The sequence below is a fragment of the Myxocyprinus asiaticus genome, chromosome 24, assembly GCF_019703515.2.
Source record: "Myxocyprinus asiaticus isolate MX2 ecotype Aquarium Trade chromosome 24, UBuf_Myxa_2, whole genome shotgun sequence".
NCBI classification, from domain to species: Eukaryota; Metazoa; Chordata; class Actinopteri; order Cypriniformes; family Catostomidae; genus Myxocyprinus; species Myxocyprinus asiaticus.
The window spans coordinates 23,224,713-23,252,379 of NC_059367.1; the positions used below are offsets into that span (position 1 = coordinate 23,224,713).

The following is a 27,667-nucleotide window of genomic DNA, read 5'->3' on the forward strand; positions in this document are numbered from 1 at the left end:
TCAGTGGATCTTTTCAGTTAAAGCGGTAAGACTAGCTCTATTCTTATGTATGAACCCTCTGTAATCACTCCTTTCATCATAAATTGACCACTGGGGTTAAAGCACGACATGTTTTGTTGACGAACAACCGTTAGTAAATCCTATTCAGGAACTTTCCCTTCAATTCAACGTTATGCTACTTGACACCACATACACCTCACAGCTTTACGAAACACGATATTAGGTCGCCTGATTCCTGAATATTGAAGATATGTAATGTCACCTGAATATGAAACAGTGAGGGAAAGGACAGAGCATTTAGAGAAGGAAGAGTAAACAGTGCTGGACATCACTCATGACTGACCATTAGAAATCAACGGGGAAGAGTCCAAAGATAATTGTCTTTCAGCAACCAGCTGCATCAAAAGGTGTTTCAGGAAGAACCGTCGTGAGAAAGGACGAGTGCAGTGTTGCAGTGTTTAATGAATGCACTTTTTAACTAACAGCTTTTTAGTAGTGTAATTTAGTATTTATGGAGGAAGAAAAGTTTGAACTCGTGGACAGCATGAGCATGGACAACTTTAGACGTCTAAAACATGAACTGGTGAGACTTTCGTTTTCCTGAAATCTTTTCTCAGTCTCTGTGGTCATCTATTTTTACAGGGGGTGGCAGGGGGTTTGAGGTTATACATTTTTATAATAGCGTTTTGGAGGGTTTCTCTGTAAGTGCATCTCTTCACCTCTGTGCGTTGATGTTTGATTAGGGCTGGGAATCGATTCCGAGGCATTGGGAATCGAGAATCGACTCTAAAGCTTGGAATCCGCTCGGGGAAATGGACTGATGTGTTAATTTTGGTGGCCACTGAACTACTACACATTCCAGAAGCTTTAACAGCACTAATTCAATTCACAAAAGGATTATAAACTTAAGGATTATATTACTTTAGCTAAACGATCATCAACCTGATTCTGAATCTTGTGTAGTTCTTCAGCCATAAAATGTGCTCCGTTTGTTTAAATCTGTATGACACAATCGCACAAGCCCTTCCACACCTTTGCAGACCTATACTGTAGTCTGCCAGTATTTTACTCTGGATCAGACTAATAATCCAATAAAATGGCAAATTTGTGATGGAAAATTGTTGTATAGTAACAACTTCACCGATTTTACAACACTTGTCTGCAACGAGGAGATGGCAGAGCTTCCCAGTTCACGTCAATAAATCGGTTGGTTAAAGTTTAAATGGTCATTTTAAATGACTCTTGCACTCATAAAAGCAAGAGTTTAACACTATTCATTCTCAACATTTTTACAGTAAGCCTATGTTTTAAAACATTTAGCATATTTGTTTTTCATTTACACTATTTTTACATTAGAATTATTCTATTAAATCAAATTCAGAACCAACATTTTAAATACGCATTATGAAAAATATTGTGATATTATATTAAATAAACCAGTACAAAAACCTGGATTTTAAAATAAAACTTTAATTTTATTTTACTTTTCACTTTTATTTAGTGCACAACGTAGTGGACAACTGCATACTAATATAAACCTCTTTATAACAAGATCAACTGATCGGTGGTAACAGGCAGTTTCAATGTAGATAAAAGTTCCCTCAAATGTATCCCCACTTTGGGAAGTGCATCTAGGACCAAATTTTATACTAGAATAGACCTATAAATAGTACATGCCATTCATTCTATCACAAATAGTGCGAAGGACGCTTTAAAATGAGCTGTTTATTATGAGATTTAACTTTACCTCCCTTTTTTTAATAGAATCGAAAAAAATCAGTCTGGAATCGATTCCGAAAACCAGGAATCGACTCCAAAATTTCTGGAATCGAACAGCCCTATATTTGATATCCAGCTGTTGAACGGTGCGTGAGAAAAGAATATATGCAACCTGATTGGCCACGGTCATTTGAAAAGAAGGGCGCTGATTGGCTTGTGCTCTGCCTTCTGTAATGTTTTAAAATCTTAGTGTGACCAGCGTGGCGCTGCTTCAGATCAACATCTCTATGTCAGTTATGCAGCAGAAAAATGCATAACAGTTGCTATTTCTGGGCAATATTTTAACACAGCAGAGCAATTTCGTTGGTGTTTAAATTAAAGTTGGTGTGCATTCTTTTGCAAAGCTCAAAATCAATGTTTGTGCTGCAGGCTAGATTTAAGTATGTCTTCAGTTGACACTGTGCTGTATGAATGCAGAAATTACATCTGTCACTTTTCTCTGACAAATAGCAATGACAGTCTGATCAGTCATTTAAAAAAAACTTGAGAAGAAAAGGTATGTTATGCTTAAAAAATATATGTTCCTGTGTGAGGGACCTTTTAGGGAAACTCAGCACTCATACTTAGGAATTAAAAGGTGCGTAGGCCAAAATATTTTTCAAGGTGAAGTTTGTAAAAAGCCCCAGGCCACTTATCAAGACTTACTTCTCAGAAGCAGTTTCAGTTTCAGTATGCAGATGTTTCCATCACAAATGCATAGATACACCCATGCACTGAGAAAGGTCATCTGTAACTGAAGCGTTTGCTTGCCTGTCTTACTTCATCCTGTGTGAGAGAGCAAAAATGTAAAGAAGAGGGAAGAAAGAAGAGAGTAAGGGGTAAATAAGTGCTGACAACAAGAAAAAACAGCCACAGGGGTGTTTCTCAAGAACAAATCAATCATGTGTTGGCCTCCTCGGTGAAGTCTGATTAATACTCCTCTCTGTCTGGGCAGCTCCCAAAGGAAACTGACTCAAACAAGGCCAGTGACATCACAAAATGAGCAAAGTAACCTCCAGCTAAGTCTGATGAAACCCATAACATGTCATAACTAGAAAACAGGGTTCAGTTAAAAATGTAAAAACAATGAGTGTGTCATTAATGTAACTATTGGCCTCTTTAAGCACTATAAATTGAGTCGTAGACAGACTTCTACAAATATAACATTTATTTGATTATTGATACATAGGGCCTGGTTCCCAAAATTAGGAAAAAGAAAACACACACACACACACACACACATATATATGCTGACTAGCATGAGAATAACATATTCTATGACCTTTGTGTACATTGAGATGGAATTTTATCTGTTGTAGTTTTGAATAACTGTGGGAGTGATTCTTACAATATATATATATATATATATATATATATATATATATATATATATATATATATATATATATATATATTAATTAATTACACAATAAAAACTTGAAGCATGTCTGCAGCAAGCTGAAACACACACACCTCCTTATACCTAAACCTACAGTTTATGACCAACACATTAAAAGACATGCCTATGAACTTTGACTCACAATCTAGTCATTTCACACACATGCCAAATGTAGGTATTGCTGCAGCCTGGAGATCTCCAAATGGGTGCGGAAACTCCAAAAGAGGCCAGGGTTAGGTTAGGTGCTCTGAGTCTGTATACCTTTGCTGGCGGTTTGGAGCTCCCATCAGTTCCTACATCTCCCATCATGCTTCGAGATACTGCCCTCTACTGTATACTTATGTAGAAAGGCATCAGTTGTGTGCTGTGCTAAGACTAACATAATCACACTCTGGTAGAGGAGGGAAAGAACAGAAAACAGAGCGAGAGAGAGGAATGAAGAGAAGGGAGGACAGGGAAGTTGAGGGACTGCAGGCTGAAATAAGGTAAGATAATAGAGGTTTTATTTGTGGCTTGTAGGCACTGAGAAGAAGAAGGATGTTTAAAAGCATGTTTTTTTTTTTTTTGTAAAGGATTGGAATTTGATTAAAATAAAAATAATATTAAGACTGCTTTCAGAATTGAATATCAAAAATGTATGTAAATGTCTTTAAGATGATCAGACCAGCATTTGGCTCATAACTTTGTCAAGGGAAAGGTTATTTCTTCGGTCAGACTTTAAAGCCTCCTATGAGCTTAAAGGTTCTTAAAGACAAACATTACGTCTTCCTGTATAGATTATTTTAACATTCACATACGTACAACTATGTTGTAACAATTAAATTTAGCTGTTTACACATTTGTCCAAACACAAAATACAATTTTAAATTCATTACTGCAATAAAGGTATAGTTTACCTAAAAATGAAAATTCTATCATCATTTACTCACCCTCTACCATCCCAGATGTGTATGACTTTCTTTCTCCTGCTGAACACAAATGATGATTTTTAGAAGAATATTTCAGCTCTGTAGGTCCTTACAATGCAAGTGAATGGTGACCAAAATTTTGAAGCTCCAAAAAGCACATAAAGGTAATCCATAAAACTCAAGTGGTTTAATCCATCAGTTTTGGATGAGAAGAGACCAAAATATAACTCCTTTTTCACTATAAATCTTGACATCAGCAGTCTCCTTGGCGATTATGATTTCAAGCTCCATTACACTTCCTAGTGCCATCTAGCGCTCTGCGCATCCGTCAAGCACTAGGACGTGAAATCGATCTTGAAATCCTGATCGTGCCTAGACTGCTAAGGCAAGAGATAAAGTGAAAAGGGAGTTGCATTTTGGTCTCTTCTCACCAATTATTGCAATTAGATCGCTTCAGAACACATTGATTAAAACACTTGAGTTGTATGGATTACTTTTATGCTGCCTTTATGTGCTTATTGGAGTTTCAAAATTCTGGTCACCATTCACTTGAATTGAATGGACCTACAATGCTGAAATATTCTTCTAAAAAAATTGTTTTGTGTTCTGCAGAAGAAAGAAAGTCATACACACCTGGGATGGTATGAGGGTGAGTAAATGATGAGAGAATTTTTATTTTTGGGTGAACTATCCCTTTAAAACAAAAATCCCACAATTATTATTTTTTTTTTTTTAAAGAAAAAGATTTGTATCCAAACCCTGATCTAGAAATTAATTGCAATGAGGTGGCTATGTAGCACCTTTATTCCCTTAAAAATGCTTCAAGATCTAAAATTCTTCTTTTATGACAGCATATATTTTACAGAGACAAAAGATATGCATTATCCTTAGCAGATGCTGAGCCAGGTATCTGTGATGGCACACAGGCCAGAAATTGCAGTCTGTTTGGTGTAATATTGATTTTTTTGGTAATTACTGGAAAGTGAGCGTGAGATATGAGTTATTCAGTAGTCATTAGTCAGTTCATTAAAACAGAAATAATTTAAAAATGTGCTCATTATGGGATAATACTTCTCTTTTTTCCTCTTTACTTTCCCGCAAAAGGATTCTTTGTGGCAGTCAGATGAGGGTCTCCACACTCAGATGAATTCTGTGATTGGTGCTCTCCAGGAGCTCAAACTCTTGCAGGTCCAGACTGCGCTGGAAGAGCTTGAGTTATCCAGTAAAACCAACCAGGCCTCTTCTCCATACACCAATAACTGCAACAGTGCTCCAGAGGCCCCAATGCTTGATCAGAACAACCAAAAGGGAACCCAACTGAACCCAACATGGATTCCAGAAAGAGAAAATCTTTCACAAGAATGCGTCAAGGCTGAGCTTGGTATGGAACCATTTTTGTTCCTGACTAGTTCTCCATTAGAGGACCACTTTAAACCCCGACAGGAACCCTTGACGATCAAGCACTGGGGAAGTCTAAGCACTTCCTCCTCTTTCTCCAGTTCTCAGGAAGACACGATCGAAAGCCATTTCTCTCAATATGATAACGACGACTCCAGTGATTGGACAGCATTGTTGATGAATCAGAGTAGAAACAGACAGCCATTGGTGTTGGGTGATAATGCATTCGCTGATTTGGTGGGGAACTGGCTGGATCTGCCGGATGTTGGATATCAGACAGCAGGTGAAGAGGAGAGTGACTCAAGCTTGAAAGACACGTTCACTCAGTCATCACCTACCAGTCACCATCAAGAGCTTTCCAGAAGACTGTCCCTAACTGCAAACATCTTCAAAAGGGTTCTACGTCGTGTTCGAACAAGCAGAGATAAACCCTTGCAGGATTGCCCTGTACGGATCCATGGAGCTCTATAAAAAACCAAAGATTACATACAGGAAGCCAAAAGGGGATGCCAGCAAGCCATTCTGGGGGAGAACGAGTGGACTGAGAAAGAAAACCAAAACCTCCCAGCAAAAGGGCGGGGCATGATCGTAGAGAAGCACAAGCCTGTGTTTGATTACAGCTCAGCTGTGTTAGTCTAAGACTGATACAATTCTATATAGACAAAACTGCGATATATGTTGTTAGTGACCTATAAAGGAATAGTTCACCCAACAATGAAAATGTCATTATTTACTCATCCTTATGTTATTCTAAACCCATATGTCTTTCTTTCTTTTGTGGAACACAAAAGGAGAAGTTAAAGGATGTTCTGTTGGCTGATTTCAATACAATGGTAGTTGATAGTGACTCAATATAAAACTTAAAAACACCCGAAGATGTCTTAAAAGTGCATCATATTCCAAGTCTTCTGAAGGCATGCACTCACTTTGTATGATGAACAGACCGAAATTGAAGTCTTTATTCACTCACAAATCAAATCAAATCAAATCATTGATCAACTATGGCAACACATCAATAACATCAAATCTCACAAGACGCACAAGAACCAATGACGTTTGATGTTATTGATGTGTCGCCATATTTGATAAGTGCTATTTTGACAGGAGTTGGAATGACTGGAGAGTGTAATGAGGGTACATAATGGGTTCCCATAAAGGGTAAATAATGACAGAATTTTCATTTTTGGGTGAACTATTCTTTTAAAGACATAACTTATGTACTTAAGATCAAAATTACAGGTGTAAAAGCAATTGTCAGATTAATTCCATATTTCTTATGGTTTCTTTGCATTTCAAGAAAAAAAGGAAAAGAAAAAGAGTATTTGTGGTGGACTCAGGGGTAAGATTGTCCCTCTGTCCCAAGTAAGAGTAGCAATCTAGAAGCTATTTATTCTAAAGATATATTTGGTAAATTTTTCAGGGATGGATTTCTCTGTTTTCATGGAGATATGAGCATGACAGAGCAAAATAGAACATTCTGAATACAGTCAGATTGTATGCATTGATGACTATATAAAAATCTGCTGAGTTTCCCCTTGAGAGTATAACATGCTGCTTTTCCTGCTGATGTTTGTTTGTTTCAGTCTCTTTAGGTTTAAGGATGATGGCTAACTGTCAATCACTCTACTTAAAACTCCTGGTTGGTTAAATTTTTCACAAACCTCATAATCTTTCAAAAAAAGCTTTTAAAGCATAAGCTTTTTTTGTTGCACAGAAGAACTATGCAATAATGCAGAAAAACTATCCACAAATATTATATGAAAACTGAATAAATGCAAATGCCAGCCTATTTAATCAGCATATTCTTGTTCTCTGTAAACATACAGTGCATGTATTATAATACACAAATAGCATTTCCTTCTCTTTGTACTGTGATTACAGTTACATCTTCTCCGATTCAATTAATAAATAATGTAATGTGGGATAAACTAAATAATTTGACACGACACGTATTACAACTTCATAAAAAAGTTTAACTCCTAAAGACATGAATTGTAATTTTGCAATATATTTAGAAAATCATGACCACTCACATTAAAATGAAAACTCCAGTCATTTCAGTAACCTTATAAAAGCTGTTTTATTCTACATGGAGAGGGTCCACACATGGGGGCTGCCATGTTAGAATCACATGACCAGCTGAATACTACTCGCTTAAACTCAGTAACCATACTGTTATTTGACACTTTCACTCATTAAAATAATCATGGCTGACTAGGAATACTACATTTCTACAATGGCATCTAAAACTGAAAATTTATTTTAAATTATGCTGCATCCAAGCTGCTAAGTCCAAGATGACACAAAGACAAAAGTTACTGAGAGTACTTTTAAAAAGGGGGCCTGCAAATTTCCAAAAAACGTCGAAAGTATCAGCTTTTGTCAAGCCTAATAATTTCCTTGCATTACTCATTATGACCTTTGGACTGAGAAACACTACTTCTCAACATGATATGCAGCACTGGGAGATAAGAGTGAATTGCTTCTGTTTTAGCATTCTGCATTTGTCAGTCACACTGAATGCTAAATAAATAAATGAAAATGTAAATTAGAGGAATTATTTAAATGACACTGTGCTGTATTTTTATCTATATAATGTGAGCCATGATGAACTGCAAAAACTGCTCAGGAAACAATAAATATCTCTGTAATGGTCTATGTAGGTGAACAATAGGAACATAAAAATGAACATAAAACACCAAATCAATATGAAATACATTTATTTATTTAAATCTATGTCAAAAAATTATAAAGCACACATTACTTTAAAATTAAAAGTTAATCAGACACACTTTGCTTGAAATGCTTAAAATAACCATGGAGCAGAACAATGAAGAACTTAAGTAAAACATCTGAGACATCAAGACTGATTTAACTTGGCAAATTAAGTGTCAAGGACTGACAACTGATTATTGGTTTAGCCGTTGTAAGAGAAGTCATCTGCGGGTTATAGATCCGATTTCATTCTTCTACTCAGGCACAAAATGGTATTCCTCCCAGGCAGAGCTACAGCCAACAACAAAATACAACCAAAAATTTAGAATGAAAATACACTCAAATTTCATTATCTTTAAAAGCTGGAAAATTAATGTCATTCTGATTGCGAAAGAACATAAAAGAGCATTTCAGCATTGGCTTTAGTACAATATATCTTTAAGATACACAGAACCAAATTTCTAGTTACTTTCATCTTACCACTACAAAACTGACATTTTTTTAATTTTCCACAGTTTCTCTAGATTAAAAAAAAAAAAAAAAGAATTCAAGCATATTATGGGGAATATGAAAGCTGTGACTCTTCAGAAAACCTAGACACTCAGGAAAAAAAAAGGTTGAACTTTTTCCAAAGAATGAAGGACACACAGCTCCTCTGTACAAATGATTAGTGAAGGTCCAAACATTAATAATAAAAAAAAAACATTTCTGATCATTTTATAAACATTAAAATGGTTTGAAATGTCTCCATTCTCTCTGTAGTTATTAAGTCCTGAACCCCCTCCCAGAATGCCTAACCCCCCTCGCCCCATCACAGACATAGATTCTCCTTCAGACACAGATCCTCACTGTGGAATCTCCTTCAGAAATAACTGTAGTCAAAGAGGGGGAAGTAAATTTGAAAGACTGTTCTGGAAGAAAAGGCAGAGGCTTCATTTCTCTTTTTCTGTCAAATCTTGTGTATATTAGTCCAGAAGTCTATGGTGTTCTGCCTTATTGACTGTTTGGCCAATAACTGTATTGGCCAGCAGGGCAACAGTTCTTCATTTCGGCATTCTGCAACAAAAAGAGAAAAAAATTCATGCCTTTCATCTAAATTGGAACTCAACTCGCACCACCTCAGAGCTGTTCAGTAGATTACTGATCTTGATTTGCCTCTGTCAAAGTCTGAAAGCTGAAACACTGACCAAAAACTCGGTGCAGCATTACAATCATACAAGTCTTGCCCCCAAAAATAAATGCTGAAGTTCCAGTAGGTGGCACTATTCTTCTAATGTTCCATTCCACAACCATATCAGCTTCTGTAACATCAACAGGGTTTGCAATTCATTTTAATCCAAAATTAGGATACAGTATTATTAGCAGAAGTGCATGATCACTGCCAGTATCCTATTTTAACAACATAAGGCAGGGGTCGGGAACCTGTGGCTCTTTGTTAAAAATCAAGTGGCTCGCCGGGTGTCTCACCATTCACCAACACATGATCGTTTAAAACTTTCTAGACATAACTTTCCAGCAGAAAGTGTGGGTGCAATTGCAAAGCTCGAAGTCAATGACACTGTTTTGATTTCCTTTCTCCCGAATTTGTCGTACAGCCTACTCCTAGTGAACATGGTTTGAAATGAACATCCGCCGAATGCAGATTTTTCATGCGGAGTATTTTGCTGATGTACCAGCCACTGCGGAAGGTGACCAGTAAGACTTCTCGGAGTGATATATTACAAGAAATTAGACACAACGACGCGTGTTTGGCGAAACATATATTTTGAAGAACAGACGAAAGAAAAGCCACCGATGCGCGTCTGATTTGATATACGTGTGCAGTGAGCTCTGCTGTTCATGAGTGCAATGAAAGCACTTCTCCAAGACACGCACATTCATAGAGTTCTGGTCCTCGTTTCCCAATAACTATTGATCTTAGCGGTTAAGAGCATTTTCTACGAGCGATTTTATGAACGTGCGTAATTTGTGCGCCCAGGGTGTGAAATAGCACCCACCAAATGCGACAAGGCTCAATCCAGTTCGCAAGCTCCTCGTCCAAATGTATTTCATGCGCAAGTAATTTTGCTCATCTACCCACAACAGGTGGGTGACCTGTAAGACATCTGAGTGACACGTGACAAGAAATGCTGTTAGTCACAAAGACACATGCTTGAAGAAACACACTTTATTATATTTTTAAGAACAGACAAAAGAAAAGCCGTCATTGCTCGTGTCTGATTTGCTGTTTGTTCAGAGGCGTGCAACGAGACCCTGTCTCTTGGAACAAGCACATGTAAAGAGTTATCGCTCCTTTTTCTCGGTTTCATTCAACTGAAAACTGTTTGCAAGAATAATGTCGTCTATGAGAATGCTGCAAATGATCTCCGATCATCTCGTGAGGTGCTGCGAGTTTAGTTTGCTTTATTTCCATGGAGCAGTTCACTCTCACACATTGTGAATGCAACTCTGCAGGTTCAGTAATATATACAGGTATCTTTGTATTAAAGAAACAAAGACGAAAGTGATAAGATCATAAAGTAATACAAGACATGTTAACCTTGAACCTAAAATTGAGTTTTAAAATTATTTTCTTTAGGTAACATTAACTGTATTACCAAAACGCAATACAATCACGTTTGATAAGAGCACACATTTGGCAGCATTTTTTGGGAACACAAGGGAATTTATTAGGCTTATTTATTATGATGATTATTATAATTATCTTTACATTTATAATTGTCTTTAGTTCTTCATTTGTACACTGTTAGTAATTTTTCACCTGCTGCTGTTTACTGACGCTTGCGTGATGCAAATGGAGCCGTTGGAGACAGTAAATGTTTGGATTTGGGGAGGTGGTTATATATAAGATTTTTTAATCACTTAGTTATTTTAATTTGCTTTTTTAGTTTCGTTTAAAGTGCAATTTGAATTTAGAAATGTCTTTTAAGTTTTTCATGTTTCAATAAATGTATTTAATTTTTAAAGCAAAATCAATAAAGCAAAAATATTCACGACCCTTGGCAGGGGGGTTGACCATATAATCGGATATCGTGATATTTTAAAAGTTATTATCGTGAAAATATTTATTACATATCGCCCAGCCCAAAAGGGAAGTTACATTTTTCCTGAACAATTGTAAAATAAAATAATTTTATGGAGACCTGCACAAACATGTGTACTCAATTCCATATTGCAACATGTTACCTATTAATTTTTGCATATTCGTTTGTTTTTGAGTAGTCTATGGGCAATATAATCATTTTATTTTATTGAAAAACTTTGTTTTTGAAAATAATAAATTATTCATTTGTGCTATGGTTCTTTCGGAAAAATGCATCAACCAAAAATAAAAAAAATTGGCTCCTTAGTGAAAAAAGTTTCCCGACCCCTGACATGTTTTGACTGATCATCATCACTCAAACATTGCTCACTTTGAACATCCTGTTGTCAGCAGGTGAGCTGCTGTTACTTAAACTAAAATATGATGGCAATTAAAAGGGCGCCTCCATCTGAGGATGATGCACCACTTTGTGTGTAGCCCTCCAGTTTGTTTCGTGTTGATTGGGGAAGTGGTTATGGTTCTCTGCTGTGAACCTAAAAATTGCAGAATACCATCTTTTCATCACCACCATGGGTTTTTGGTGAAAAAGGCAGTAAAGACCAAATTACTGTCTCTGCAATAAGTGTACCGCAAATCACATTTGATGAAAACTGCTGGCTAACTAACAATGAATAAAAAAATTCACTTATTGGCACATGATCATGATAAAGATTTTGATGATCATTTTAGATGAACCACCTGTTTTTACAGCACAATAAGATATCATGCTTTTGTGTATCCTGCTGAACACACAATTTTACTCTTCAGTAATTTTATGCACAACTTTTAACTGCACAATTTATCTAAATAAATTCAGTCATGATATGGCCTAGTGTGATTATTTCACAGCAGAAAGCTGCAATTTAAATAAATAAATAGTCTGCATGCACTGTGTGCTTCTGAGTGAATGGGCGGCACTCAATGCGAGCTGTTGTTTTAAGTGTAATTTTGATGTGTCATTCTTTTTTGTTGTTGTTTTTCTAGCCTCGATATCCAAGCAGCAGAAATTAGATTTTAAAAGTTCACATTGCAGTTGAAATCACAATGTTTGACAAAATAATCGCAATATGGTTTCTTTGGCCAAATCGCTTAGCCCTACTTTCAACCATTTTCTGTTTACATAGATGCATGTGTACACTGGTCATGGATGAAAGGATCTCCTAATAGTTCATATACTGAATTAGTAATCTACCTGGCTCAGAGCTGCTGCAGTCATGCTCTGCAGTTGTGTTACAGTAGGACGCAGTTTGACTTCTTTTTTGTTCTGTTTTTCTCCACCGGCGTCTTTCTGTTTATCTGTCTTACCAGGTCATAAAAGATCTGAGACACACACACACACACACACACACACACACACACACACACACACACACACACACGATATTTATTAGAGGACTGTGATTATAGATATGCAACGAAGGGTGATGTTTATTCTGTGCCTTTTTAATTTGCTTTAGATTAAGTGAAGTGTGACTCACCTCATTGACATTGATCTTTGATTTGGCAGAAGATTCTAGAAAGGCACAATTACTCCACTGACGAGCGAGATTCTGACCCTGCTCTTTCCCAACCACTCTCTCATCCTCTAAATCACACTTATTTCCGACCAAGATCATTGGCACCTAGAGAGAGACATCTGATGAGTGTGTGTATTTTGTTTAAATGAGAATTAACACTGACAGCTAAAAGAAATGTGATCGAGTCAAAAGTAGTATGGCCTGATTTCTTAAAGGGAAAGTTCACCCAAAAATTTTAAATGACTTTACTCACCCTCAAACCATCCCAGATGTGGTTTACTTTATTTGTTCTGCCAAACAGAAACGAAGATTTTTTTAGAAAAATATCTTAGCTCTGTACGTCCTACAATGCAAGTGAAAGGTGACCAGACCTTTCAAGCAAAAATCACAAAGGCAGTATAAAAGTAATCCATACGACTCCAGTGGTAAATCTATGTATTCTGAAGCTATGCAATAACTTTGGTTGAGAAACAGATCAATATTGAAGTCTTTTAACATAAATCACCACTTTTCAATCCTTTTTTGCTATAAATCTCCACCTTCACTTTCAGAATGTGAAAGTGGAGATTGATAGAAAAAAAAAAAAAAGACTTAAATATTGATTTGTTTCTCAACCAAACCTATTATATAGCTTCTGAAGACCTAGATTTAACCACTACAGTTTTATGGATTACTTTTATGCTTCCTTTAACTGATTTTAGGAGCCTGAAAGGTCTGGTCACCATTCACTTGCATTGTATGGACCTACAGAGCTGAAATGTTTCTCTTAAAATTTTCGTTTGTGTTCAGCAGAAGAAAGTCTTACACATCTCAGATGGCATACGGGTGAGTAAATGATGAGAGAATATTCACTTTTGGGTGAACTATCCCTTTAATAAACAAGATTTCATATACAGAGCTAAAAGATGAAAAAAAAAAAAAAGTGTTTGTGTAACAAAGATTCACATATATGCTAGGGATGTGCGAGACTAGTCGACTAAACGGTTCGGATGCTGCTAGTCGACACTGGAATTACTAGTCGGTTAATATTTCCCCCCAATAAACTGATAATTTTTACACATTTACGTTTGGCTTTATATTTTAATTTACAGTTTAAATTACTGTCATATTAATGTTACATATTTTAAATAGAATTAATAATACAAATATTATAAAAAAAAAAAAATAAGAGGATATCTGGAGCAGATACAGAGTTTAATTTCACCTCAGGCTGCGCGTGCTTCTTCCCTCTCTCACTCGCGGCGCGCACAGGAAAATGTCCTCTCACTAGACCAGCAAACTCACCAAAGTAGTTATGAAATCACTTCAGTGGTGCGGGAATCGGCTTTCCAAATGTTTTAAAGTCCCTATGGATGTTTTCACATTTGAGTCTTCTTTACATCGGTGCATTTTCCGCTGAGCAGGCTTTTTCAAGCGCAGGACAGCCACCTTAGGTGAGTTAAGTCCCGTCTTTCACCGGACCATGTCGACGTGTTAATTTTACTCATCAAAAAAAATTATGCTTTTGAGTTAGTAGCCTAGAAAATAACTGTTTTAGACTAGGTATTTTAATCTGCTGATTAAGAAGGCTATTTTCAACAAGGTGCCGACTGCTTAACGGGTTAAACCATTTTTTATTCTGCGTGCACGTCATGTTTAGAATACATTAGGTTTATTGTAGGCTACATCACAGGCCTATTTTTTCTATCCTATAGCTACTTTTTTTTTTTTTTTTTTTACATCTTAGCGTCTTTTTTTTTTTTTTTTTTTTACATTGGTTGACGTTCTTTACCGAACAGCTGTCATATTAGATCAATGGCTAATGCACGACTGCACGTCGTGAAATACACGCAACTTTTCAGCACATTGTTTTTTTCTCTCTCGTAGATTTGGCTTAGTCTACCTGTTAATTATTTTCAACGTCCTGACTGTTTTAATATGTTTAGTAACTTTTACTTGGTGATTTCCGTTTAGAACAGGCTTTTAATGGTTGTTCCATTGATCCTGCACTATTCTTCAGTTGTTTTCAATAAATAAGCCTGTTAAATATTCACTAACATTGATTCAATGAATGCGTGTCATGTTCTATATTTAATGTACAATGATCAGAATTCAAGGCGAGCATGTTGCAGATAAATGCCCCTTTTCAGTGGAATTTAGCATCGGATTTGGAATAGATTAAGTATTTTAAATGGGTCGCATAATTTTTTTTTTTTTTTTTTTTACTGTTTACTGAAGGTTTGTTTCTCTTTGGACTAGTGGGTTATAAAACTTCCATTTAAACGACAGTCAAATTAGTCGTAGCGCACATCCCTAATATATGCATGCATAATTTCTACCCTTAGTTTTCATCGAGAACTAAAAACTTGAATTTATGGAAATGTAGCTTTAAATACAGAATGTGGTGCTCTGGTAAAGTTCTTCAAATTTCAAATCAGCATGTCACCCAAAAAAGGTCCAAGCAAGATCAATATAAGATTGTGCTTTCACTTCTCTCTAAGTAGGCAATAGAAGCAAATGCATCAAAATGTTGTTACATTGAAAGGGTTAAAAACAGCTCTGCTGTTTGTTAATATCTTTTAGGGCAGACATGGCTTATGAAGGGGTTAGGTAACTAATCAGAACTGCAGTAACCTTGTTACCCTGAACTTAGTCAATATCAACTTTCAGAATATGTACATGGTATAACAGACAAAATTACATGTAGATAGTGATTTAAAAAAAACAAAAAACACTCTATATCATGTGGTAAGTGACTCACATCCTCTGTGTCCTTAACCCTCAGAATCTGCTCTCGTAGGTCCTGCAGGTCATTAAAAGTGGACTGTGCTGTGATGGAGTAAACCAGAGCAAAACCCTGACCGTTCTTCATGTACAGGTCCCTCATTGCTGTGAACTGTTCCTGTAGGCAAGCATTTAATAATCTAATGATATGGAGGATAAATCAACTAATTGGCAAGCAGAGTTTGTGCACCATATTTAACTCACTGTGCCTGCAGTATCCAGGATTTCTAGCATACATTGCTGCCCATCCACCTCAACTTGCTAAAAGAAACGGAGTGTCAATCCTGTATATTATATAATCCTATATTTTGAATTGATCAAAGTATCTTCAGTTTGAGCACAGTTTATTTTTTATGCTCTAATGTCACATTAGTCAAAAAGGTTACAATACCTTCCTATAGGAGTCTTCTATTGTGGGGTCATATTTTTCAACAAATATTCCCTGTACAAACTGGACTGTCTGTGAAAGAGAAGACCAGAAAGAGTGCACTAAACATCAGTTGTCAACCTATATATTTTGTTAATGGCCGATATCTTAAGAGTAGGGCGCCCAACGGCCGATATAACAAACTTATTTAATAAATTTAACACAATAGTTCTTGATAGCACATTAATGTAAACAACACTGTTGAATGTATGGTATTTTTGACAAATAACCATAAAAATGATTGATGAATACTAAAAGGAGAAAAATCTACGTATTTTTTTGGAATTTGATTTAAGTTGAACTTACCAGTGCAGACTTCCCCACGCCCCCAGAGCCAAGGACAACAAGCTTATATTCACGCATGGTTGGTCACTCTGCTGAGGCCTGCAAGTTAAAATCAAAGAACACACACAGACATATCATTAATTGGTGTACTGACAGTTTGACACATTTAAGAGTTTCTTGGCTTTGAGGAAGTATAGTTATAAAGGTCTGTTTCAACTGTTCCAAGGTCTTCAAAAGAACAAACACCATATTAATACCACTTTTAGAGTCTTTTCCCCACATTATTATTGTGCTGCCAATAGGAGATCTCTAACCAGAGCTGTCTCACAGACACACACACAGCTGTTTATCTCCAAATAGATTTTAAGGACTTTGTTGGCTGTTAGAGATCAAAGAGAGTGCAATTTAAATTCCATTGTGATAAAGGACAGAAATGAAGTTATTATACAAGCATCTTATCTAATGTTTACAGACCCACCTGATGCAAGGCTTATGCACCACTTCATTCAGCCTGAAACAATTACAATCTGGAAAAAGAGGATAAAATCAAGACATTTGGAAAAGTTAGTTTAGATCAAAACCTTCCACTAGTCAACTAACTTTATCATCATTCATCCTTCAATGCTAATGAATACAAGCAATAAAAAGGCATAAGCCTCTGCAGTCACATTTTGTCCACAAAGGTGAATGATGTCAAACTGTTCTGTTTTATTCCACTTCCTTTTTAAACTGAATACACCAAACCATAGCGAAATATCAGAACCAAATAACACCACCACTGACTCAAACATAGACTCAATAAAGAACAATCAAACTGGCATGTTAAGTTTGGTCAGTCACCAAAGACTGTGTTCCTATCCGGATACAAATTTTAATGTCCTTCATTAAATTTATTTTAATAATTTGATTTCATATTTACATTGACTTTTTTTGCATTCACGCTTTGATACAGTTTGAAAAGCTTGTATTTCTTTTCAAGTGACACAAGTAAACAGCACTGTTACATAAATCTACCACCCTCCAGTATCTCTTAAAGCACATATTTTACTACGTGTAATCCAACCGAATATCTGAACCCAACTCTTGAAGCCTATTTTTAGGGAGCAAAGCATCGAAGGTGCAGAACCCGTATTATTATTCTTCTGCTCTTGAAGTCTATGGCAGCCCATAGAACCGTACATAAGAAAGTTATGAAATTTAGCATACTGATAGAGGGCACTCTCAAATGTAAATGACCCAACTGGGGTCTCTAACTTAAACCCTAAAGTAGGGATGGGCGATAAATACAGATTTCGTTTTATCGACGGTACACCTTTATCGATAACGATATAAAAAACATTCGATATAACGCTCGATAGTTTCACTTAAATGCATTAAAATGTAAATAGACATGAAGTTGCATGAACAACCCTCAAGTGTGCGCCATCCCTGGATCATAAACAGCCTATCATATGGCTTGATAAAGGAGCGTGCTACGAGTGACAAGCAAACAGCCAATAACAAGTTGCGTTGCTGTGGGGGTTCGGTTGCGCCATCAACATGTGACATCAGAACACATGAACACATGCAAAAATGAGTGCCGTGCCTGCCGGCGATGAGGAGATTGTGAATAAAAAAAAAAAATTTAAAAAAAAAAAAAGGACGTCAGCTCGCCAGTGTGGCAGTTTTTTGGTTTCTTCAGGTCTGACCAACATCAGAACATCGTTGTGTGTAAGCTTTGCAAAAAAAAACATCCCAGCCAAGTACGGAAACACAAGCAGCTTATTTCATCACCTTAACCGCTTCTACCCTTTGGAATATGCAGCAAGAAAGAAGTTTAAATTTTATTTTGTTTTTGACTGTTAAAACTAAAAAAAAATTGTTTTTGTTTGCCTTAATAGAGTGGGTAAATTAAAAATACAGTGGTTAAATTCAAACCTTTTTTCTACTGGTCTTTGTTTAAAAAAGGTTATTAAAATGTATCAATAATTATCGATACCGAATGATATGAAACATTATACCATGCTACATTTTTTAGCTGTATCGCCCAGCCCTACCCTCAACTGTTCAAAGTTGCACTTCTTCTGTACAGTTGAAGTCAGAAGTTTACATACACCTTAGCCAAATACATTTAAACTCAGTTTTCACAATTCCTGACATTTAATCGTAGAAAACATTCCCCGTCTTAGGTCAGTTAGGATCACTAATTTATTTTAAGAATGTGAAATGTCAGAATAATAGTAGACAGAATGATTTATTTCAGCTTTTATTTCTTTCATCACATTCCCAGTGGGTCAGAAGTTTACATACACTTTGTTATTATTTGGCAGCATTGCCTTTAAATTGTTTACCTTTGGTCAAACGATTTGGGTAGCCTTCCACAAGCTTCGCACAATAAGATGCTGGAATTTTGGCCCATTCCTCCAGACAGAACTGGTGTAACTGAAACAGGTTTGTAAGGAGGCCTACTCGCACATGCTATTTCAGGTCTGCCCAAAATTTTCTATCGGATTGAGGTCAGGGCTTTGTGATGGCCACTCCAATACCTTGACTTTGTTGTCCTCAAGCCATTTTGTCACAACTTTGGAGGTATGCTTGGGGTCATCGTCCATTTGGAAGACCCATTTGCGACCAAGCTTTAACTTCCTGGCTGATGTGTCTTAAAATGTTGCTTCAATATATCCACATAATTTTCTTCCTCATGATGCCATCTATTTTGTAAAGTGCACCAGTCACTCCTGCAGCAAAGCACCCCCACAACATGATGCTGCCACCCCCATGCTTCACGGTTGGGATGGTTTTCTTCAGCTTGCAAGTCTCACCCTTTTTCCTCCAAGTTCAATTTTTGTTTCATTAGACCAGAGGACATTTCTCCAAAAAGTAAGATCTTTGTCCCCATGTGCACTTACAAACTGTAGTCTAGCTTTTTTATGGCAGCTTTGGAGCAGTGGTTTCTTCCTTGCTGAGCAGCCTTTCAGGTTATGTCTATATAAGACTCATTTTACTGTGGATACAGATACTTGTCTACCTGTTTCCTCCAGCGTCTTCACAAGGTCCTTTGCTGTTGTTCTGGGATTGATTTGCACTTTTCACACCAAACTACATTCATCTCTTGGAGACAGAATGCATCTCCTTCCTGAGCGGTATGATGGCTGCCTGGTCCCATGGTGTTTATACTTGCATGCTATTGTTTGTACAGATGAACATGGTACCTTCAGGTGTTTGGAAATTGCTCCCAAGGATGAACCAGACTTGTTTGAGGTCCACAATTTTTTTCTGAGGTCTTGGCTGATTTCTTTTGATTTTCCCATGATGTCAAGCAAACGTCACTGAGTTTGAAGGTAGGCCTTAAAATACATCCACAGGTACACCTCCAATTCAGTACACCTCCTATCAGAAGCTAACTGTCAAGCCTTTAGTTAGACAATTTTTTTTTTTAATTTTCCAAGCTGCTTAAAGGCACAGTTAACTTAGTGTATGTAAACTTCTGACCCACTGGAATTGTGATATAGACAATTACAAGTGAAACAATCTGTCTGTAAACAATTGTTGGAAAAATGACTCGTGTCATGCACAAAGTAGATGTCCTAAAAGACTTGCCAAAACTATAGTTTGCTAATATTAAATCTGTGAAGTTGTTAAAAAGTGAGTTATGTCTTCACCCTAAGTGTATGTAAACTTCAGACTTCAACTGTAAATCCTAGAAACAAAATTCATTTCATTTTTTACTCCTCCTAGACCGTGTGTCCGACTCACTTGAAATTTGGCATGTATAATTTATTTGGAATTCACGATGATTGACCACATTTTTTTCATATACCGCTACAAGGAAACAGACGGCGAGTATGCCAAAATGGACGTGAGGCTGTATCTTCGAAATGCTTTGGCGTATTGAAACAAAAATGTATGCCATTATGCCCTGAGGGTACCTGAGCATTTTTGGCACAGCGCCACTTACTGGTCAAGAAGTATGAAAAATGGCTATTTTTTTGCTTATAACTTAAAATCCTGAGACTCATCTCTTTGGATTCCTTGGGGCATACAGAGTCATATGATACCCAATTTTTCTACGTAGGCCATATTGGGTGTCGGCCATTTTGGATTTTTTATTAAAGTGCTGTATTTTACCAGTGCATTACAATTTGTCCATGCCCTGAAGTTACTCAAAGTTTAGACAGCGCCACCTAGTGGTCAAAATATGAATGAAATTCTTATAACTTTTAATTTAGCTTATTGTCATGAGATATTTGTCATTTCCTTTCTTGGGTCATGCTGAGTACAAGTACAAATGAGCTGTATAACATCTAGGGGCACTCATGACAAAAAGATATGACAAGCTTTTTGATAGACAAAACCAACCATTCTCGTGAGAAACATCAACAAATTTCATGGCAAGATTCCAATAAGATCTGAGGCTGTATCTCGGCAACGCTTTGGCATATTGACATGAAATTGTGTGTGTCATTGTCGTCACACCCTGACTGCATTATATAAATTTCTTTTTATATGGCTCTGGGTTACTGATCAGAAGGTCAGGGGTTCATGTCCCAGCACTGCCAAGATGCCACTGTTGGGCCCTTGACCCTATCTGCTCCAGGGGCGCTGTAACATGGCTGACCCTGCACTCTGACCCCAGCTTAGCTGGGATATGTGAAAAAAAGAATTTCACTGTATAATGTGTGATAAATAAATATAATAAAAAATAAATAAAAAAAAAAAGTGTACATGTGTTCTTTGGAATGACATGCAGACAAAACCATTAAAAGCATCACATAATGTCTCCACTACGAAGGGAGATAGAATCTTAAATTACACAAATAAAACCTTACTGTACACTGTTTCTTGTGCTTCATCAATCTAAATTTGCCTCCAAAAACATTCCAGACATTCAACATAAATATTATAATGTAGACAAAGATTCAATTAGGTTATAGTGTCACCAGCACTGTTGGCTTTATTTAATCTGGCAATAAAACACAGACCACTGCTCCTCTAATTCTCTAAGATCAGAACAGCATGAAGCATAGCTTACACTACACTAATGGCTGTAATACTAATTGCATTGTTAATTAATGTTGATTTATTGACATTTTTATCACTTGACGAGTTAAAGTTAGCAGTGCATGCAAGTAAGTGTACTAGAAGTACATCCGTGTATCAATGCGAAGAATAAACATCAGCAGTTTAACGTATTCATCAGCCCATAGTAACGATATAGAACACGCACAGATCAAATATTTCACCGCAGACAGGCATGTTTATTTATGTGCTCACAGGAGACACCGCGGCCTGTAAAGCAGTGTTGTTTCCTGTGAGTTTCGACGGATAGCGGCGCTGCTGTGCGCCTCATTTCTGCTCCACCACCCGGTGACTAATGCTAACTGGCTACAGACCGGCCTGCGGCTCATCAGCTCGCGCTCAGCTTCATCACGCGAGGTTCTGCTCACCGATCGTCCCCCAAAACCAGACTGTATTATGCTCGTAAGTAATTGTAAATGACCGTGCCAGCTCGCTGTGGTTCAGGATTGTTCAAACTGTTCACTCACCGTGTACGCGTGTTCCGCCGCTCCGCCGCGCGCTTTCCGACCCCGGTCTCAAGAAAGCAGACGTCACTCTCAGGGCGCGGACGGCTGGTCTGACACATGTGCAGTCACGAACGGGTTAAAAAGGCACCGTGAATTAAAGCTGCTTTATTTTATTCATGGAATCAAGTTCAAAGTGAGATAATACCAGGATGTGAGTTTCTTTAGTCTTTAAATGGCATACCTGTTAACAAAACAAAAAACAAAAAAACAAATCATATTCTCGTACAAAAGCAATTCAATATCCACAAGTGAACACTCACTCGTTTGAAGTTAATGATAATTTGTTTAGTCTCCATCATGAGTTACAAGAAACAGGTCCACAGCTGCTCTGTATTTCAAAATGGTATAAAAAAGGAGAAACTGTCAAGAAATCTGTTCGTGGTTAGACGGTTCTTGCTTGACATTGTACAGCTGAATCAGATCTATTTTGTGGTGATTGCTCTGCAAGATTCGTTTTGGAAGTTTTGAGAGTTTGCGAAAATATTTTGTTGTGTTCAGCTAAGGAGAGAGTGAGACGGAGATAAAGGAAACAAAAAAGAGCCTTATTGTCCAACCAAGTACACTTTTACTGAGAGACAATGCTAGTGTGGCACCAGCTTGTGCATCAATAAAAAAAAAGTTACTCTTTTATATATATATATATATATATATATATATATATATATATATATATATATATATATATATTATTTTCCACTTTCAATGAGTTAATTTTTTTTACCAACATCAGTCCTGATCATAACTACCAAATATTCATTCATTTTCAAGGTTTTAACACTTTAAATGCCAGTTTGTTTACATAATGCCACTGTTGTTTTTTTACACACACACATTTCTCAATACACACATACAAAACACACTTTGACATTCATACCAACACACCCACACAATTTTAGCTGCATAATTTATTCAGTTGGCCTGCAGTGCTCTATAATACAGCAAACAGAAAATAGGAAAAAAGTATGTATTTGCTCCATAGGCTAAACAAATGGTGCCATCTGGTGAAAAATATTACAAATTTACATTTTGAAGCCAGGGCTCCAGAATGAAAGTATAATATAGAATTCATGATTTTATGCTTTAATGGCACTGGGATCAAATATTGCAGTTTGAATGTGTTTCAGTGGGGACATTTATGTCCTTAAGGTCCTGAGTGTAACTGTTTTGTGTGCACAGTGTATTATATGTGTATTATAGGAACTGAGGTTGAAATATCAAAATTCCCCCAAAAATACACACCTTTGGCAAAATGTATGCCGTTGGCATAACGCATCCAAAATGATCGAAGAAACAAAAATGAAAAAGAAAAAAAATGTCCCAAAGGTCACACAAGGGTTAATATAAAAGAAAGCATCATATTAATACTGCACACTTTGGGCATCAAGGTTCCTTCCTCTGATCACAAAGGTAACAGATACAGGAGGACTTTGACCATTAACCCATCAAACTGTGAATTTGGTGATTTGACTTACCAAAATCAGTAGAAGGGTCAGAGCTTACTGATCAGACTACCTAATTTACAGACATTCAAACATAGATAATTATATTAGGTGAGCAACTGGAGGAAATGAACAGTAGCAACATTCCACACTTTGACCACACACACCACAAATGCTCTGCAACAGTGTCAAAACTTAATGGGCAGCAGAGCAACCGCTTTTTCACAAAGGAAATGATGAACTAACATACAAAGTTGGCTAAAGGATGGCTAGGTTACACTGCATGCAACAATTACAGTAATTATCGTTCATAATATACAGATAAAAACACTGAAGGCAAGACTGAGCCAAGAGATAATGATTTGAACCAAACATGGAACTGCATATGAGACGTGATGTGTACGTAAATATATAATTTCACATTAGTTTAGCCTCGCGAGTTCACCACAGTTTACCCTCAGTGCTGAGTTATCACAGTAATGCACAGTGGAATAGATGAAAGAAGAATAGTCTCCTTTAGGTGGATCATCCAGACTATACACTACTATCGTTTCTTCATAGAGATGACAGTCTTCCAAAGTCTGGGAGCAAGAAAAAGAGAAAGATATGGGTAGATACAGTTAAGATTCAATATTGAGTGTTTTCAAGATATTTACTTTCTATATACTGTATATTTACTACTATTTATTATATTTAACTACATTAAATTTTGAAAACAAAGCAAACTATTCAAATGTATTCATGCAGTGTTGATCTTTTTTTATTTTGTCAATGGTTTATTTTTTCTTTTGACCAAATAAATATGTTTCTTGTGTTGAAAAAGTTTCTTTCATCTGGCACATATACAACAGAGGTTTCCATACTTGGTTGAGGTCTGGTGGATTGGGAAGTGGATTTTCAGTGGTTTGAGGTTTCAAAGCAGCAACCTGCAAATGCAATAAAAAATTTTTTTTTGCATTAGATCTCATTTATCATTAAAATCAATTACCGGTATTGCCTGGTCGGACTGACTTAAAACAAATAAAAGTCTGAAGATTATGAGATATGATCATATAATTTAATTTGGAAAAACCATGGAAACATGACATATATATATATATAGTATACACTGTATATATATACTAGAGTGACAATTTTTTTTTTCCTTTTATATTAAGACAACTATATTTGGCTATTGAAACAAATATTTGCACATGTTTGTGTATGTGTTTGTTTGTGTGTGTGGTCTTACTTCTTGACTTTTAATCTGATCTACTTCTGTAGAGAGACACTAGTCACAAGAATCAAGAACACCAGCAATACCAAATTAACTGCACTAACCATAGTCATGTATACTGGAATGAAAAAAAAAAAGAAAAGCTGACATAATAATTACTGGATTTTAATTTTGCTGCAACATGAATGTCATCAGTAAATAAACTAGTGAAAGTACAATCATAAAAACAAATAAATGTCCTATTTCCTTGCATGTACAAAACAAGTGTAATAATTCCAACAGCCAAATAAATAAACAAACAAATTTACCAGTTACCAGAGCTTTTCACCAGGGGTGTGGAACCCGATTGGACTGTTGGTGAGACTAGTTCATATAAGCTAGAATTATCTGAGAGAGAGAGACAGAATCACATTTAGTATCATTTGTAAATAGATTTTCCGGAACAGAAAAGTGTTTATTCAGAATACAGACAAGACCTCAAGGACAGCATATCCTCAACCACAACACCCACACGATAGATCAACACTAGGCCCTACGCAGATTACCATTTAAATTGAAGAAAAAAACTTTTGAATGTTTTACTGTTCTTAATTAAACTGAGTATACATAATAAAATTATACTGAAGTTCCTGAAATATGAGATAAACACTGCAATGTAAGTAATTTTGAATGAAATGTGTTTTGCTAATTGGCAAGTGATCAGACTAATGTTGTCGATTGATCATCAATATCTTTATGTATTGAAATTTCAATATAAATGAAATTCTACCTGCAGATGTGTGTGCTGTTGTCAGTGTGTGTGTGTGTTTTCAGAGGTGTGAACACAAGAGCTGATGTGTTCAAAGGAGGTGTTGCAGCAGCTGCATAGATGAAACTTTAAAAAAAAAAAAATAAGCAGAGTTTGACACACATGTTAAAAATCATTACCACAACCATGATTAAATGAGTAATTTTAAGAACACATATTAACTTTACTGAATTTACTTTTTGTGGATCTGTATGAAGTTATATGGAGTTATATTTGTGCCACAATTCTGCATGTGCAAGGTGATATGTTGAGTGTGGAAAATTAGATTTTGAGCACATATAAAAATTCTGTATGTGCAAGATAATATTTTGAGTGCATAAAAAGTTATATTGCATGTGCATGAAATCAGTTTTGTAAAGCAATGTATCTTCTTGCAAATATGTATTCATTTTCAGCAAATGAAAATCAATTTAGCACTTGAATAATGTTTTCATGTGTGCTGATGTCAACATTTGCACAACATTTTGAAATTTATGTAACTCCATTGTTTTTTTGCATATGCAAGGTTTCATATCCACACTGCATGTGCTCCTAGCTTTGACTGCTTGCTTGCTTAACAGGGTCACAGCATTACAATGTGATAGAATTTCAGCCAATCAGAGAGAGAGGTTACATTTTTATAATATGAATATTATTATTGTCTAAATTAACATATTCTAGTCCATTCTATTCTTGATTTTAAAATAACTTGGGGTAACTTGGAATGTTCAGTATGCTGTTTTTATTTTTATGTTTTTTATTTTCTCCCCAATTTGGAATGCCCAATTCCCAATGCGCTCTAAGTCCTCGTGGTGGTGTAGTGACTCGCCTCAGTCTGGGTGGTGGAGGACGAATCTCAGTTGCCTCCACGTCTGAGACTGTCAATCCACGCATCTTATCACGTGGCTTGTTGAGCGCATTACCACGGAGACATAGCGCGTGTGGAGGCTTCACGCTATTCTCCACGGCATCAACACACAACTCACCACACGCCCCACTGAGAGCGAACCACATTATAGTGACCACGAGGAGGTTACCCCATGTGACTCTACCCTCCCTTGCAACCGGGGCAATTTGGTTGCTTTGGAGACCTGGCTGGAGTCACTCAGCACGCCCTGGATTCGAACTTGTGACTCCAGGGGTGATAGTCAGCGTCTTTACTCGCTGAGCTACCCAGGCCCCCCCAGTATGCTGTTTTTATAAAGTTTATGCATTCTACCACAACCCTTATGGCACAATTGATTAATGAAAACAAATGGTAGAAAAGGAAAAGTGGCTAATTATCTCACCTGTCATAGTTTGGGGTATACTAAATGTACAATATTGAACCCTCAATTGTTTGAGACAGCAAAAAGTTGGAAAGAATCCCTTGGCATTGCATGATCCCAGGCTACTATATTTTGAAAAACTTACATTACAGTAAGTTAAGCCTTACAGTATTCCTGGTATGTCTATAATCAACAAGATAAATATCTCTTGTAATAATAACTACAGTATACAGTATATAAAGTGTGTACTGAACTTTGAGTATTGTGCCTGTTGTCTCTTCTGCTACATTTACACTGATATGTTCATGGTTGCTAAGCAGCTCCTAATAGCCAATCCTGACGTAGGAGATGAAACTTGCTGGAATACGGGTGGAAAAGCAACTAAGCAGTCTAAAGTTATGAGCGTACGAGGAAAGAAAGCAAGTGAGATCTTGCACACACAAAAAATAGACAAACTTCCAACGACAAGTCTATTCACACCGAGTCCATAAAAAATTAAACCCACTGTACAGTAGGCGGCGCTGTTGCTGATCTACAAACATGTATACCAGTCTCCTGCCCTGCCCAGCTATCAGTGCTAGAGACTAATATATTGAATGCTGTTAAAGGGATAGTTCACCCAAAAATGGCAGTGTGGTCTCTTGTGTGACGTATTTGCATTGGCGTGTTATGGATTTAATCTCATGTTTTTCTCTCAGTTGTGACATCCAGGATGAGCACATAAACGCACCATTGTGAGTAAACAAACAGATAAAACCAACGAAGCTTCTGAACAGAGTTCCTCCTACACCATTGTAAACAGCGCTGCTCTTCCAGGTGTGTCGCACGTGCATCTGTTCTTGCGTGAACATGCCAACGTGATTATGTCACACGGATGACATTTATGCTGACTGTTCTTTTTGGAGTTTCAAAGGTCATATCACCATCCACTTGCATTTTAAGGAACGACTGAGCTAAGATATTTTGTCTATTTTTCTTCAAATGTGTTTGAAGAATGTCATACACACCTGGGATGGCATGAGGGTGAGTAAATGATGAGAGAATTTTAATTTTTAGGTGAACTATCTCTTTAAATATTTATCTGTTTCTCACCCACACCTATTATATTGCTTCTAAAGATATAGATTTAACCACTGGAGCC

The 27,667-nt window shown here is 36.7% G+C and overlaps 1 protein-coding gene, 1 long non-coding RNA gene and 1 pseudogene across 6 annotated transcripts; 1 reads left to right on the plus strand and 2 right to left on the minus strand.

Moving 5' to 3' along the window:
- Positions 1 to 276: 276 nt before the first annotated feature.
- LOC127415303 (PAK4-inhibitor INKA2-like) lies at positions 277 to 8,724 on the plus strand (annotated as a pseudogene).
- On the minus strand, positions 8,167 to 21,933 carry LOC127415307 (ras-related protein Rap-1A-like). 3 transcript variants are annotated; one of them, XM_051654015.1, is made up of 9 exons: positions 21,778 to 21,933; positions 16,731 to 16,779; positions 16,274 to 16,351; positions 15,932 to 16,000; positions 15,745 to 15,801; positions 15,518 to 15,658; positions 12,739 to 12,882; positions 12,453 to 12,580; positions 8,167 to 8,469 (listed from the first exon to the last, which is right to left on the minus strand). In XM_051654015.1, exons 3-8 carry the CDS (start codon positions 16,328 to 16,330, stop codon positions 12,491 to 12,493), a joined length of 558 nt encoding a protein of 185 aa, XP_051509975.1. In that variant the 5' UTR covers positions 16,331 to 16,351; positions 16,731 to 16,779; positions 21,778 to 21,933; the 3' UTR covers positions 8,167 to 8,469; positions 12,453 to 12,490. The 3 variants fall into 3 exon arrangements, with proteins under 3 accessions (XP_051509975.1, XP_051509973.1, XP_051509974.1); XM_051654013.1 differs by having other exon boundaries at positions 8,167 to 9,234; positions 21,778 to 21,922; XM_051654014.1 differs by lacking the exon at positions 16,731 to 16,779 and having other exon boundaries at positions 8,167 to 9,234; positions 21,778 to 21,926.
- Positions 21,934 to 22,514: 581 nt separating this feature from the next.
- Positions 22,515 to 25,683, minus strand: LOC127415311 (uncharacterized). 3 transcript variants are annotated; one of them, XR_007892930.1, is made up of 5 exons: positions 25,241 to 25,683; positions 24,787 to 24,858; positions 24,487 to 24,589; positions 24,119 to 24,181; positions 22,515 to 23,836 (listed from the first exon to the last, which is right to left on the minus strand). It is a non-coding gene; the product is annotated as an uncharacterized LOC127415311 (long non-coding RNA). The 3 variants fall into 3 exon arrangements; XR_007892931.1 differs by lacking the exon at positions 24,487 to 24,589; XR_007892929.1 differs by having other exon boundaries at positions 24,487 to 24,858.
- Positions 25,684 to 27,667: the final 1,984 nt, after the last annotated feature.

Bases quoted from the DNA above. Each gene is read 5' to 3' on its own strand.
- LOC127415307 (XM_051654015.1), bottom strand. From the start codon at position 16,330: ATGCGTGAATATAAGCTTGTTGTCCTTGGCTCTGGGGGCGTGGGGAAG. The intron at 16,001-16,273 runs GTAAGTTCAACT...TCTCTTTCACAG, and splicing joins GCGTGGGGAAGTCTGCACTG to ACAGTCCAGTTTGTACAGGG. The intron at 15,659-15,744 runs GTGAGTTAAATA...GCTTGCCTACAG, and splicing joins TCCTGGATACTGCAGGCACA to GAACAGTTCACAGCAATGAG.